A 14,837-nucleotide genomic window follows, 5' to 3' on the forward strand; every position below is an offset into this window, starting at 1 on the left:
AAAAAAAAAAAAAAAAGAAAGAAAGAAAGAAAGAAAAGAAAAGAAATGTAAGGAAGTTGAAAGAGAGGGTGTAAGAATAACATTTTTCTCAGTTTATGTTGAAATTTCAAGGAAGTGAGTAACTATAGGATCATACCAAAAATTCTGTAATGAATGTTAAAATAACTCAACTGCCAAGACCATGTTTCCGTGATGCATTTGCACAGTTTCTCCATACAACTTCCTCTGGGTGATATTCTGCAGCTTTCACTCTTATTGAGGCAGATATATGATTAAGTCTTGGAAGTCATTAATAGTTGAAATTATAGAATAACAGGAAATTCCATTGTCTTTCACTAAGTACTACATATTGATCATGCTATTTTATTGACAATATCTAAAAATCCAGGCTGATGGAATCCCAGCTTGTTGTTCCCTCAAGTAGGGCAGAAGTCTAAGTCTACAACTTAGACTTTGCCTTTCAAACATAAACACTGTGGCCTAAATAATGTACCCTCATATTAATTGAAAATTTAAAAAAAAATACTACATGACAGATAAACAGCAACCTGGAAATAGGTTTTCATTTATGCTAAATTGCTAATGTTCATATCATTAAAATGACAACTTCACTTGGATGCAAGTTCATCTGATTATACTACTAAACTTTGATCACATGGATTTATTTTTAGAAGTCCCAATGTAGCACAACTGAAAAAATTAATTTGGCTTACACAAATTACTGTATCATTATGACCTTAATTTTGATCTTTTGTATTTAAAATTCACGCACTAAAAAAATAAAAAATAAAAATAAAATTCACACACTAGATAAAATTCACGAACTAGGTAACAGGGAATTAGAATTCATTATGTTTTCTTTCTTGTTTTTATTGTTGCAAAACACTTTAATATAGTAACATGTCAAACATAACAATCTCAGGATATAATTGATACTAAATCAGATTCTAATGTATAAAATATAATAAAAGATATACATGTACGAGACACATTTATATTTAATTATTTTTAAGTTGCAAAAGACAATTTATTGGTGCATTTTCCTTGCAGTTTGGGAAAATAGTTTCATTCATTTTTTGTGTAGAAGCAACTTTTTTTCTAGTTTCCAGAATTCTTTTTTCCCCATTATTTTCGATTTCAAAATATTATAGGGGCCCAAAAGTTTTTGGTTGCATGTATCAATTTTGTTATGCTTGAGTCGGGGTTATAAGTGTGTCAATCAGATAATGTTCATTATACTTATTAGGTAGGTTTTTGCATCATGTAAAAACCTGCAACCTGTTAGGTAGGTTTTGCATCATGTAAAAACCTACAACCTATTAGGTAGGTTTCTTCCTTACCTTTCTTCCTTACACCCCCTCTAGAAACATCTTGTTACAACATTAAAAAAACAGAGATTGGGCTCATTTCCTACATCATATTGCCAGTGACAGAGACATAGCCCCCAATTCCTTGCATAGTTAAAGGTATTTCTCTACCTTGAAGCTAGGACAGACACATTTCTGTTACATTGTATTCTAAGATCAGCTATGATGTGGTTGCACTTTTGGGCCTTGGTTCCTGGGTCCTTGACTTTGATGCAGGTCTATCAGTTATTTGATGTCCCATGGACTGTCTTAAAAGCCTCCATCTTCCATCTTCTTTATGGAAATATTGTATCCCTCACCTTTAACTTGAATCTATAAGTCACCACAGTCAATAAGTGAGCAATAACTGGCTAATTCTCCTCCAGCAAGTCAGAGCCCAAGGGAGACAAATATATATAGAAGAGGAAGAAAATTTCCAGTCCCTCTGAGCAACAGAAACAGTAAAAAAATGGTTGTCCTTGTTCAAAGTTTAGTCATGGTTTCATTTAAACAGGAACACAGACAATATTCAGAGGCTTAGAAATAAAGGCAGTGAGTTCTCATCTAGTGCCTAGTATCACAGAAATTATTTGTTGACTTCTTGAAAGATTGGTTGATCATACCAGCAAAACCAGTTGGGCCCTTTTGGGAGAGTTAATCTTTGGCTACTTTTACAACTTCTTTCCAGGCATGCAGTAATAGATGAACCTTACCCAAAGAGAAGCCTGGCCTTCATTCTTGGTTTCCTTGGGGTAATCTTAAGTAAGCCTTGGAATGTTCTCCTTGGGGTATCCCCAATATCCTCATCTACTGGGGACCTTGGACCATGCTAGATAGTCTGTGCCAACAATGTCATGTACAGGAATGGGGTTTGGAGCCACCTAGTACCAGCTTAAATCCTGTGAGGACCAGAGATTGAGGTCAGCCATGCAGGTGGTCAGCCATGCCCATGTGACTGAGCCCCAGGAAAAACTCTGGATGCCAAGATGTGAAAGAGCTTCCATGGTTGGTAGTATTCTGCAGTATCACATGATGTTTCTGGGAGAAGCAAGCACTGTCTGCACAACCCACTGGGAGAGGAGAATTAGAATCTCTGTGCCTGGCTGTGTTTGGAATGCTCCTAGATCCTGACTCAGACACCTCTGCCCTCAGTTCATGCTCATCTGTGTTTTCTGTTGTAATAAACTTTAGCCATTGAAACCTGGGTAACACAGGTTTCGTGAGTGTTCCATGAGTTCTGTGAGTCTCTCTAGTGAATCATCAAACCTGTTGGTGACCTAAGGACTCCATACTTGTAATTTGTCTCAGAAGTAATTGGTTTGGGGGACTTAATGAATGTTGCAATTGGCATCAGAAGTGGGATCTATTAGAAAGAATTTGACTCCCTGAAACATGGTGAAATCCTGGTTTGAGATTCCAAGATATCCGCTGACCCTAAATGCACCCCTCTGGATCTCCTGTCCCAGACTTTTAGAGACCTGGGGAATATGTATGGGAAATGAAGCTACAAGCATCTCTGAGTTTATGTGGACTTTGTAGGGTCTTGGGTCTTCACATGAAAGTAGCTTAATTGCACAGCAGGGCTTTCTGCACAAAGTCATGGCAAGGCATGATATCAACCCCATGAGGGCAGGGACCATGGTGGCTTAGCTTACTACTGCATCTCCAGGGCAACAGAAATGTCTTTTCTGGGGGTTTCATTCATTCCTTCAGCACTCACCAACCTATTCATCCACTGTGAAGGACCAGGCAGTGAGCCAGGCTCTGGAAACACTAAGCTAAGGAGAACACAGACTTCATATTGAAGAGCTCAGGGCCAGGAAAGACAGTGTATAGAGCAAACAGCAGGTATTATGTGGTAGTGTTTGTTAAAGACCACACACAGACACGTACAAAGTAGTATGACTACTCTCAGTTCAGCTTCCAGGGGCAAGTGGGTCACCCACCAGCCTGGTGGGGAGGATGGAGCTGGTGTTGGGGGTCAGGATTGGTGAAGCTGATTCCTGTGGTTCATTGGTTGCTTTCAACAGTGGGATCTTGTCCCACATGCATTGTGTGAGGAGTTTACCCTTCCTGCTTTATCATGTCTTGAATATTATTTCCCAAGGTCAAGGGTATGGCCAGATCTACTCTAAGGAAACCCCCCAGGGTTGAGGGCTACACCTTGGGAGGAGACAGAGGAGAGAGAGATGCTACCATGAGAGCTTATAGCCCCTGTACGGGGCTTATAGAAACAGAAACAAAAACACAAAAGCTTCACCTATGCTCAGTTTTTTTTCATGCACACTCTCAGGTATGGTTTTAATTTGATCTTGAAAACTGCCTTGTGAGGAAGGGAGGCAAGTTACACACATACATGGCTCTGCAGGCTCAGTATGTAACTCAGCTGGGATCACACAGATCACAAGTTGCTGAGCAGGGACTCAAGTTCAAGTCTTTGTCTCCAAATCGAGTGCTGTGCCCAGAACCCCCCACTGCTGCCTCCCTTGGAGCTGAGACTCTCAGTCTGCCTCCCCTGCCCAGTTCAGACTCTGTGACTAGAAATGGATCAAAGAATGGGGAAAGGGAAGAAAGACGGGCCTGGAGGGAAGCAAAAGTATTTTCTGCTAAGCTGAAAGCGGAAGAAAGGGGCCTGAACCCTGCACAGCCCTGAAGCAGTGTCCTGGGGGCCTGGAGGGGGATGGGCTGCCCCTACCCCTCATTGAGGGCCTGAGGCCATTCAAAGCTGCCTGGCCTTTCTGGAGGTGGACTCCAAGTGTGGGGGAAGGCAGCAAAAATGGATCCTTTCTGGGACAAAGCAAGAGACCACAGAGAGAATTATGATGGCAAAGTAGAAAAAGAGGAAGGAAGGGAATGTAGAAGCCCAGATAGGAAACTTGGAACAAAACCAAATTCTTTTTTCAAAAATATTTGATTTGCTTGTGTTTAAACTTTGGCATCCACTTCCATAGAATCCTTTGCCTGTTAAGTTTTCCTAATGCCCCACCCTAGTCTCTCCTATGTCCCCCAGCTACTCCTCCTGGGCTTCACCCTCTTACCCAGGTTCTGCTTCTCAGCCCACCCCCTCCCAGGTCCTCCATGCCTCCCCTGCCCCTTCCACAGTGTCTGTTGGGATGGGACGGTCTGGGATAATGGCTGTTTGGTTCCCACATAGGTCACTCTGTTTTGCCAGAAGGATGGAGAAAATTGGAAAATTTCTTAGGTATCTGCCCTTTGAGCAAAGCAGCCAGGCTGGGGCAGAGAAAGGGATACAATTTTGAGGCTGGTTTGTGAGTCCTGAGAACGCTGAGCACCCGCCCACTTGCAAACCTCATGAGTTTGGCTTGTGGGAACTGTCAGACCAGGTCCAGGCCCTAGGGCTTTCTCAGTGGCCTTGTCAGCTCACAGCAGACGTTAACAGCCTTGAACTGAGGAAACTGTGGCCACACAGGAGGCGAGGTTGCTCTGCCCCCATCGTCCCCCACTGCCTGGAGGCTGCTGAGCCTGTGCACTGCAGAACGTCTGGTGGGGCAGAAGGGCTGGCCTGCCTCCTCTGTCCTCTGGTGATGTGGAGGCCAGCTGTCACCCTCATAATTCTGCTGTTCCTTAAGACGCCCCAGTGCCAAGGTAAGAGGTCCAGCCTGCATGGGTCCAGGGCTGATGTGCACTAGGGACTGTGTCTCTCAGGGAGATTAGAGCCCAGAACCCCTGATTGTGCCACTTACACGGTCATCTGGGCCTGTGACTCCAAGCAGTTCCTGAGAGCTGTCACAGTCTAAGGAAGCTTTGAGCAACAGGATTGTTTCCCACTGGCTTTGATTTATTTTTCTGCATAGTGGGGAGAAAAGCCTCCTCCCAGTTGCCTTTAAGGACAATGGAAACCTGATGTTTGAATGGTGGGTGACAGAGGAGAAGCAGCCCTAAAAAATCTGGGTGATTCTGGAGCTCAGAGACAGCAGATGGATATCTGGGGAAGGAAAGCTGAGCTGAGGAGGGCGAGGCCAGCCGCCAGGACAGAGCCTTCACCTCCTCAGCCCCTCCGGCAACTGGAGGCCACAGGAACCTAGAAATTATCAGGGAAATGTTGGCTTGGGGTGAGAAAAGAAGACAGTAAGAGGAGGCTCCACACAAGCCTGTGTCTGTCATCTAGATATTGAGCCATCTAAAGCTCACTGGTGGAGACCCCACCAAAGGCTGTTACCCTCCTTATCGAAGCCTGGAGCCTAGGATGCTTAGAGACTTGGATCTGGTGTTTCAGATCAGAAACTCTGTGAGAGGCTTTCTGGGTGGGGGTGGAGTGAGGGGGACACTCTCTAGGCATCAAGGGAGGTGTCAACTGAGACACAGGGTTCTGTTGGTGCCAGGCTGAGCAGAACCCTGATATACAATAAAGTCCCAGGCCAGGAATCCATTGAAACATGCATGTGTCCTCCAGGAAGACCCAGTCAGGGCTCAGCTCAACCTCTGTAAAGGAGGCCGCCATGTGGGGCAAGTGTGATGAGAAGGGAGCAGTGAGGGCGGCCGGAGCTTGGGGCTCATGTGGGTGGGCTGGGGGGACACAGAAATCCAGGATTCTAGGGTGGAGTGCTAGAGTGGAACCTGGTCTGATTAGCTGAAAGGGGGCTTAGAAAGCTGAAGCAGGAATGATGGGCTTTGGTGTCTGGCTTTAGGAATGACAGTGACAGAAGCAGAAGCTGACTTGAGGGTGTGAGCTTGCGTGACAGAGGACGCCACTCCCTCTATCACCACACCCAGGGCTTCAGTGCATCTCTGGGCTGGTGGAGCAGGCCATTGCAGTGGGAGCTGGTGAGCTTCTCCCTCTTCTTGCTATGTCGGAGTCTGTGGGGCTGGTCTGGCCTAAGCTGACTGAAGCTGTTGTCTTCATCCGGAGACATTGCAAGAAGAGCCCAAAGAATTCTTGTATTTCCTTCACCTGGATTTACCACTTAACATTTTATCTCATTGGCTTTATTTTTTCTTTCCATGTATATATGGATATGGATGCATAATAATAATTTTTGCTGAACCATTTGTGAATATGTTGCAGACATCATGCCCTTTTGCTCCTAAATATAATCTCGTTATCTCCTGCAAACAGGAACATTCTTATATTATTATAGCACGACCATCATCAAGTTTAGTAAACTTAACACCAACATATTCAAATACCGTGTTTCCCCCCAAATAAGACCTACCCAAAAAATAAGCCCTAGCAGGATTTCTGTGCATTTGTTAACTATAAGCCCTACCCCAATAATAAGACCTAGTGATGGGCATGACTACGCAGTCACATGGAAATATAGGCAAACCATGCACTTCCTTGCGGAGAGGTAAGAAAGACTGGAATACCTTTTATCTGCCACAGCTCCTTTCTCCCAGCTGTTTGCGCTTGCGTGGGTGCACATGTGGTAACCACGGTCACAGGCATCCTATTGTGCACGTGCGAACGGCTAGGGGGAAGGAGTTCACGCATCACTAGTGCCACCCCACCAACAAGGTCAATTCCTCCTGTCAAGTTCCAGAAGAAGATGATTTAACGGTATTTGAATAAATGTAGATTACTGTATTATACTTAATAAAAATAAGACATCCCCTGAAAATAAGCCCTAGTGTGTCTTCTTGAGAAAAAAATAAATATAAGACAGTGTCTTATTTTCAGGGAAACACGGTATTACCAACTGTCTCAATAATGTGTTTTAGGGCATTTTTTCTTTCTTGACCCAGGATCTAATCAGGATAATTATGACATTCAGTTGCTGTATTTCTATAATCCTCTCTAATCTGCAGCCACACTTTAACCTTTCTCCATCTGTCATAACAGTGAACTTTTGAAAAGTGTAAGGCAGTTGTTTGGTGGTGAGTTCCTCAATTTGGGCTTGTCTGTTGTTTCCTGGTGTGGGTGTCATATGAATTTGGGGCAGGAATACCACTAAGGGATGCTATGCTGTTCTTAGTGCATCCCATCAGGAGACAGATGATGATAGTGAATTTTTTTAAACTTTGTTTACTAGAAAATTTAATATGCATGCTATTTCTTTCTTTCTTTCTTTTTTTTTTTTTTGAGACAGAGTCTTGCTCTGTCATCCAGCCTAAAGTGCAGCGGCATGACCACAGCTCACTGAAACCTTGAACTCCCAGGTCCAAATAACCCTCTTGCCTCAGCCATGCAAAAAGCTGAGATTACAGGTGTGCACTGCCATGTCCATCTCATTTTTTAATTTGTTATGGAGATGGGGTTTTGATATGTTGCCCAGGCTGGTCTTGAATTCCAGGCTTCAAGTGATCCTCCTGCCTCTACCTCCCAAAATGCTATGACTACAGTCATGAACCACTGTGCCCAGCAGTGCATGCCATTTATGTGAGATTTGATATCACATTAAAGTTTTGCAAAAATCTTCCAAATTCAAGCAAAGTAAAAGCCACCTTGGCCATTTTCATGATGGCCTACGTGACCTGGCCTCCAGGACCACATCCTACTTCATTGCACCTCTTGCTCACAGCGTTTCAGCCACACTTGTGCTGGTCTCAAGCATGCTCCCTGTTAGGGCTTTGCACCCCATTTTCTCTACCTGTATGCTGCTCCCTCACTGGCCATAGGGCCTGCTCTCACCCTCAGGCTTCTGCTCAAATACTGCCTCTCAGTAATGGCTTCTCCATGAAAAATGTTGTCCTGCCATCCTGCAACCCCTTATCTCTTTCTCTCTACTTCATTTTTCTCCACTGTACTCATCTCCACTTTACGTTCTATTCTGTTTACTTATTTATTTTCTTTTTCTGTCTCCTAGTCTCCTCTTCAGACTACAAGAGTATAAACTGCTTGAGGCTTTTGTCCATTTTATTGACCATTGCAGCCTCAGCATCCAGAGCAGAACCTGGCATGGGAAGACCCTCAGCAAATATTCATTTTCACAACAACGTCCATCTCTCTATCCTCAATCCTTCCCTGGATATGTTTTGAGCAGTTGTGTACCAGGCCCTTGGCCAAGTAAGGATTCAGGGGTGAATAATTCTAGGGCCCCTTTGTTCCTTGAGTCTACATTTTATCTTCTGAATCAAGATGTAATTACAGTTGTGATTAGTGCACAGCACAGGGGCTAACTCATACATATTCAAACATGTTTGTTGAGTGAATAAATGAATTTTAATCAGACATTTTAGAAGCAGTCTGGGATGATTTGGGGGCCAAATACATTGAGAGCAGGGACCTTCAAATCACCATCCGCATAGGCCAGGCATGACAGCCCATACCTGTCATTCTAGTACTTGAGAGGCCAAGGTAGGAGGGACACTTGGGCCCTGGAGTTTGAGATCACTCTGGGCAAAATCGTAAGACCATGTCTCCACAAAAAAAAATTTTTTTAAATTAGGCAGTTGTGGTGGTGCATGCCCATACTGCCAGGTACTAAGGAGCACTAGTTGAGCCTGGAAGTTCAAGGTTGCAGGGAGCTGATTGCACCATTGCACTCAAGCCTGGGTGGGTTTGTCTCAACAAACAAAAACAAAAGAGAAACACCAACGGCAGGAATAGGCCTAGGCCCTCACGTTCATTTTGTACCCTAAATTCAGGTTTTGGGTGTCCATTCTGAAGAAGTTCCAAAGGACATGCTGGAGTCTATGAGTGGAGGATGAGAAAAGCTGGACAAGAACAAGGGTGGGGGCACCTCCCGGATTAGCTCTGAGGGTTCCGAGCTGCAAAGATGTGTGGAAACTTTCACTTCACAGGGAGGGGTCTCTAATTACAACTGCTTTGGCTGGGATCCAGGAAATATCCAGGAAGGCTGGAGTTGTTTGTACTCATCTCTTCCTCATTGTACTTCCCCTCAATTCGGAGTGAAGGTGAAATTGATGGGTCTGAGAGAGAGATTGGGACTCAGAGAGGCCTGTGCTGCTGCCCTGTTCTCAGGGGAATCCAGCTCTCTAAAAATCAGTCTAGGGATAGGCATCATCTCTGTAAACTGAGCTTTCTGATGGAAGTGCAACATGGGTACAGGAAAACGCACAAAAGTATAAACACATCTGTCAAGGAGTTAGTGTTAAATGGACACACTCTTGTATCTACCCCTTGTTCTGCCCCATTCAGTACTTCCTCCCTCCACCACAAATATAATCACTGTTCTGACTTCTAACGTCAGAGATAAGGTTTGCCTGTATGTAAATGGAATCCTGTGGTTTCTACTCCTGGGTCCGGCTTCTTTTGCTCAACATCTAATGAGATTGATCTATGTTACTACTTGTAGCTGATCCTTTTTGTGGCTGTGTAGTATGATAGCTCACTCACTCATTCTATTATTGATGAGCCTTTGGGTTGTTTCCAGTGTTGTTTGCTATGATCGTAACACTGCTGTGCACCTTTTGTATGTGCACGTCTGTTGAGTGTATCTCTGCATATTAGTTCCCTGTCAGGTGAACAGTCTGCAAATATTTTCTGTAGGTGTTCTTTTCACTCTGTTGATTGTTTTCCCTGCAGTGCACACACCTTTTAGTTTGACATAATCTCATTTGTTTATTTTTTGCATTTGTTGCCTGTGCTTTTGAGGTCTTACTCAGAAAAATCTTTTCCCAGCCCTTACTATATATTCTGAGAAATATGAAAGTTGTTGTGGGGGAAACAAAGATGAAGCAGACGTTGCTTCTATCCTGAAGAATCCTTCAGATAGAGGAATATAGGTAGGTACAATAACACTATAAGGGAAGACAGAAAATGCTACGTGTCATTAACAGGCAAGATACACGAGGTAATAGGCAAGAATACAAAGGGAGCTTAGAAAATGGAAATTCCTGCTAGGCAGGGAAATGGGAGAACTGGCCTTGAATAATAACTAGGACTTTCGGAGGTAAGGATAAAGTATAAGGACAATCTGAGCATGGGAAACAGCCCAGAAAAGCAGGGAAGACATGGGGTTTGGATGGAAACATGAAAGCAGGTGCACTGGTTATACTGGAAAGAGCATGTAATGAGATGATTCGGTTAACTGATACTAGGAGCGGGATGTGGGCTGGGCAAATTTTGCTAGCGGTAAGGTGGCTGCTTTGCCTGAGGAGGGGAGTGAGCATGACCAGTATGAAACTGAGAGGAGAGGAGGAGACACTGGCCGTGGGCCCTGTGAGATACTTTACCTATTCTCTGATTTTGCCTTGACTGGGACTGGCCCTACCCCAGCACTTTGTGGCTTTCACTGGACTCTACTCAGTCCCCAGCAGAGGCCCCAATGGCTGCCTCTCCCCCACACCTGGTAGCACAGCCCCACTGAAAAACCTTGACATCCTATTGTTGGCTGGTGAAAGTTCTGCTTGCTCTGAGCTCCTCCCCTGCCCGCTCCCCTGGGCTCTCAGGCTGCACATCTCCCTCTGACCAGCAGGCCCAGGTTGGAGGAAGCTGAGCAACTCCAGGCCCTGCAGGACATTGGAGCCTGCAGCTTGTTTGGGCGGGCTCAGCGCTGAGCCGGGCTCACTGCTGGGTCTGGCGGTCTCTGGGCCGCCCTCTGTACTTGCTGTCCACTTCCCCTTCCCCCTGAGGCTGCAGGGGAGTTTGCCGCCTGTTCTTTGCCCTCCCTCTGCAGAGTTGCTATTTCAACTCATCCATTCTGAACCACTGGAAAAGAGCCCCCGAAACTGTAGCGGTAGCTGCAGTGGTGGCAGCAGCGGTGGCAGCAGCCCTGGGGCCTGACTACTGGAGTCTGCTGTGGCCTCTTTACTCTGAACAATGGGCACAAGTTGTCGTGCCCCCTCCCATCCCTTATTAAGCATGTGAGGACTAGTTATCTTTTCATACTGGCATTCTTCTCACCCCATTTGGTGTGTTTACTCCCTCAGACAGGGACTGAGGCCTTTTTGTATCAGTCACAATGCCCAGGGCATGGTCCCTTGCCTACGTGCCTGGTCATCCTATCAGCCCCATAATTCTGCCCCTGGCCCCATCCCTTCCACCAACACTCCCTCCAACCATCTTCCTCTTTCCCACACCTGACCGTTGAGGGCTGCAGGAGAAAATTCAACAACAAAGAGCAGCTCTAGATTCACAGCTGGGGCCCTTATGTTCTGGGAATCCTTGCTTCTGCTCCACGGCTTCTCCTTTCCCCCAAAAGTGATTCTACACCTGTGCTGTCCCCTCATGGACCTGCCCACTCTTACAGCCTCTATAAGCCCACAACCTCCTCCTCTGAGAAAACAGAGGCACATGGTAGTGGTTCCCCCAGCCTCTCTAATAACTCCCCAATGTAGACATAATCTACTCCTTTGAATGACCATGTTGCCTCTGCTTGGAGCAAGGGTGTTCTTATGCCCTTGACTAACATGTCCCTCCCTGTGTGCTCTGGGCGCCTCCGCTCCCTCCAGGAGGCCGTCCCGGACATGTGTGGTCTTCCTTCGGCAGCTCCTTTTCAGCTGCCTTTCCACCCTTAGTTCATTTTCCTTCCATTGGAAAAAACCAAACCAATAAACCAAAACAACATGTGGTGTTTGTTTCAGCTTTTCTTGATTTACAAACAGATCCCTCTTCACGGTATAAACTAGTACACTATTAGATTAAAATAAAACATGCAAATATAATAGTGTAGTTCAAAAACTGATCCCCTAGGCAGTATGTCCTCAGAGCTGTAGATCACACACTTCATTCATTCATTTTTTTTTTTTTTTCTTGGACCAGAGTCTCCTTCTTTCACCAAGGCTGACATGCAGTGGAGTAATCATAGCTCACTGCAGCCTTCCACTCCTGGGTTGGAGCAGCCCTCTCACCTCTCCCTCCCACCTGTCCCATAGGACAATAGGTACATGCCACTGCACCTAGAGAATTTTTTTCATTTTTTCATTTTTTTTAGAGACAGGGTCTTTCTAAGTTGCCTAGGCTGGTCTCAAACTCCTGGTCCCAAGTGATCTTCCTGCCTCAGTCTCTTGAGTGATTATAATTACAGGCATGAGCCATAGTTGATTCTTTACCCATTTCACAGTCTAATGGATAACATAACCATTTCCCTGTATAATCTCTACTCAATTCTGTGATAGCAGAGAACTACATTCTTCTCTGTAGGGTTCTGCATTCTGATTTACTAGTGGTACCTTCTCATATTTATACTACCTCTTGCAATTTTATAAAAGGTAGAAGGAAAGTAAAACCACTATCAAACCCCTAAAAATTAAACAGATATTCTGTTACCCCACTCTCCAAACCTGCTGGAGATAGTGGGTTTGTCCGTCCCTTACCTGACCCACAAGCCAGAGCTTGGCTGCCCGGACCCTGCTACTGCTCTGCCTGCAACATCCCGTACACACCCCCTACTCCTTTTTCCATCCACCAGGCAGAGCCTGGCTCTTTCCTCAGTGGCATTTCTAGCCAACTCCTCTAGGCAGCCATTAACACCAGGGCAAAGGAAGCCATGCTTTCCTGATGCCTGTATCACTCCCAGCAGCCTCCATGGCACATTGCAGGGTCAGCTGTGTTAGATCTGTCCTCCTCTAGACTGTAAGCCAGGTGTCCTCAAACTACAGCCTGTGGGCCACATGCAGCCCACCTAGGACATTTATCTGGCCTGCCAGGTGTTTTTGCTGCCACTGCCTGTCCTGCTTAGCAGCCGACTCATCCTGGGCCTGCAGTCCGGCCCTCCAACGGTCTGAGGGACAGTGAACTGGCCCTCTGTTTAAAAAGTTTGAGGACCCCTGCATCACTTTTCTTTTATATCATGAGTCAGTGCTATTACTAACCTCATTCTTCCAAATAACAGGAATGGTATGAGCAACGAGTGACTGTAGCAGACGCCAGCTCCGAGCAGCCTGACCCACCTTGTTGATGTGTCTGCCTAAGGCACCTACAGTAGTGGCTGTTCACAGCTTTCAGCTATTTTCCTTACATGTTTCTGTCTTTTTTTATTATCATTTGGCTTCCATTTTTTATTTAACATCCTGCATCCTGCTTTTCCTACGGACTTGGTTTTGGTGGGAAGTACTTTGGGCTCCCATGCTGGACCCCTTAGGCATGGCTTGTCTTGTGGCACTGGGCATGTCCTCCTGTGGACTACTCAGGACGCTTCTGTGGTCTCAGCCCATTAATGCCTTGGGGTGGGGGAGGTGGAGCTCTGGATACCTGTCACTAGCCCAGAGCTTGGCTAATGAGCTCTACACCCATTGATGTGGCTCCCTCTCTACGGGACCTTACCCTTGACCCCTCACAGGACTGACCCTGCTGTTGCCCGTTAACCATCCTGGTGTTTCACTCTTTATCACTTTAGCACTTGCTTGTTATATGTGAGGGGTATGCCCATGGCATGCCCATCTTTCCATGACTTCCACCACTCTTGCCTGGGCTAGTTTCTTGAAAATTAATTGGGTTGCTTTATTGTTTTCCTTTTCCATAGCCTATGAAGGTCATGTCTTATTTCTAGAAGATGCTGCCAGTCACTACATCCACCTCTCTGAGTTCTTCTATCCCAAATATTCTGTGTAAGGTTTGTATCTTCTTAGTTCCAAGTCTCTAGAACTTGGTGTTCCACCTACCTGGAATGTTTTTCCTCTAGCTCTTTCCCTGGCTGGATCCTTCATATATTTCATTTCTCAGTCAGATAGTGCCTCCTCAGGGATTTCTTCCCTGGCTGTGAATCTAAAGAAATCCCCATGCTGCACCAGACACGCTGTCATATCACCTTTAAAAACTTAATTCCTAGCTCACATGCCTCTCTGAAAGAAACTTAAGTTTAATTTTTTACATATTGTCACCCATGCTAACGCCAATGCTTAGAGCAGTGGTTCTCAAATGGGGACAATGTTGCCCCCCAGGGGACATTTGACAATATCTGAAGACATTTTTGTCACAGCTAGGGACAGGGGTACTACTGGCGTCTAGTGGGTAGATATAGGATGCTACCAGACAACCCTACAATGCACAGCACAACCCCACCCCCAGCACACACACAAGGAAGTATCCGGGCCCCAAACGCTGTCAAGGACTGAGATTAAGAAATCCTGCCCTACAGCAACCCTGGCACCCAGAAAGTCCAATACATACTTGCTGATTATAGGAGTTGGTAATCTTCTCACTAAGTCAGAGGGTCTCAGTTACTCCTGCAGATGCTCCTGTGACCTAGGTTTAGGGCCTTGTCTTTGCAATCTGTACATCTGTCTAATCCACTGCTTTCTCTGTTTCTCTTGTGTAAGTTTTATGAGCCACTGATCTCTGGCTTGTCATTTGAGTAACTTAGAATCAGGAAGTTTTTCTGATACTTAGCTAACAGTTGGGTCTAGCTATGTGATGAGTGAAGAAATCTAAGAATTTACTGTTGCTGTGGGAATGTTTCTGCAGTGGTAAGATCATACTTTGCTCTTTTCAAGATACATGTTTCTTCATTTAGTTCTATGACAGGTTGCTATTACTCCTTTTACTTTATACTTTCTATCAAGATACAATTTACAAGAATGTGCCCAAAGTGAACAGCTTGATGGCTTTTTATATATGTAGGTACATGTAAGCACCGTCCACAGCAAGATGTGAAGCATTCCTAGCACCCCAGCAGGGCTTTTGCGCCA

The 14,837-nt window shown here is 45.3% G+C and overlaps 1 protein-coding gene across 1 annotated transcript in view; it reads left to right on the forward strand.

Annotated features, from left to right (window-relative positions):
• The first annotated feature begins 4,891 nt into the window (after window positions 1-4,891).
• Window positions 4,892-14,837, forward strand: part of CD244 (CD244 molecule) — a 29,373-nt gene continuing 19,427 nt past the window's right edge. The window contains exon 1 of the mRNA XM_012808478.2: window positions 4,892-4,952. Coding sequence (XP_012663932.1) covers window positions 4,892-4,952 — 61 coding nt within the window. The remainder of the gene's footprint in view (window positions 4,953-14,837) is intronic.

Source organism: Otolemur garnettii, unplaced genomic scaffold, assembly GCF_000181295.1.
Source record: "Otolemur garnettii isolate 467f Iridium unplaced genomic scaffold, OtoGar3 scaffold00091, whole genome shotgun sequence".
NCBI lineage: Eukaryota > Metazoa > Chordata > Mammalia > Primates > Galagidae > Otolemur > Otolemur garnettii.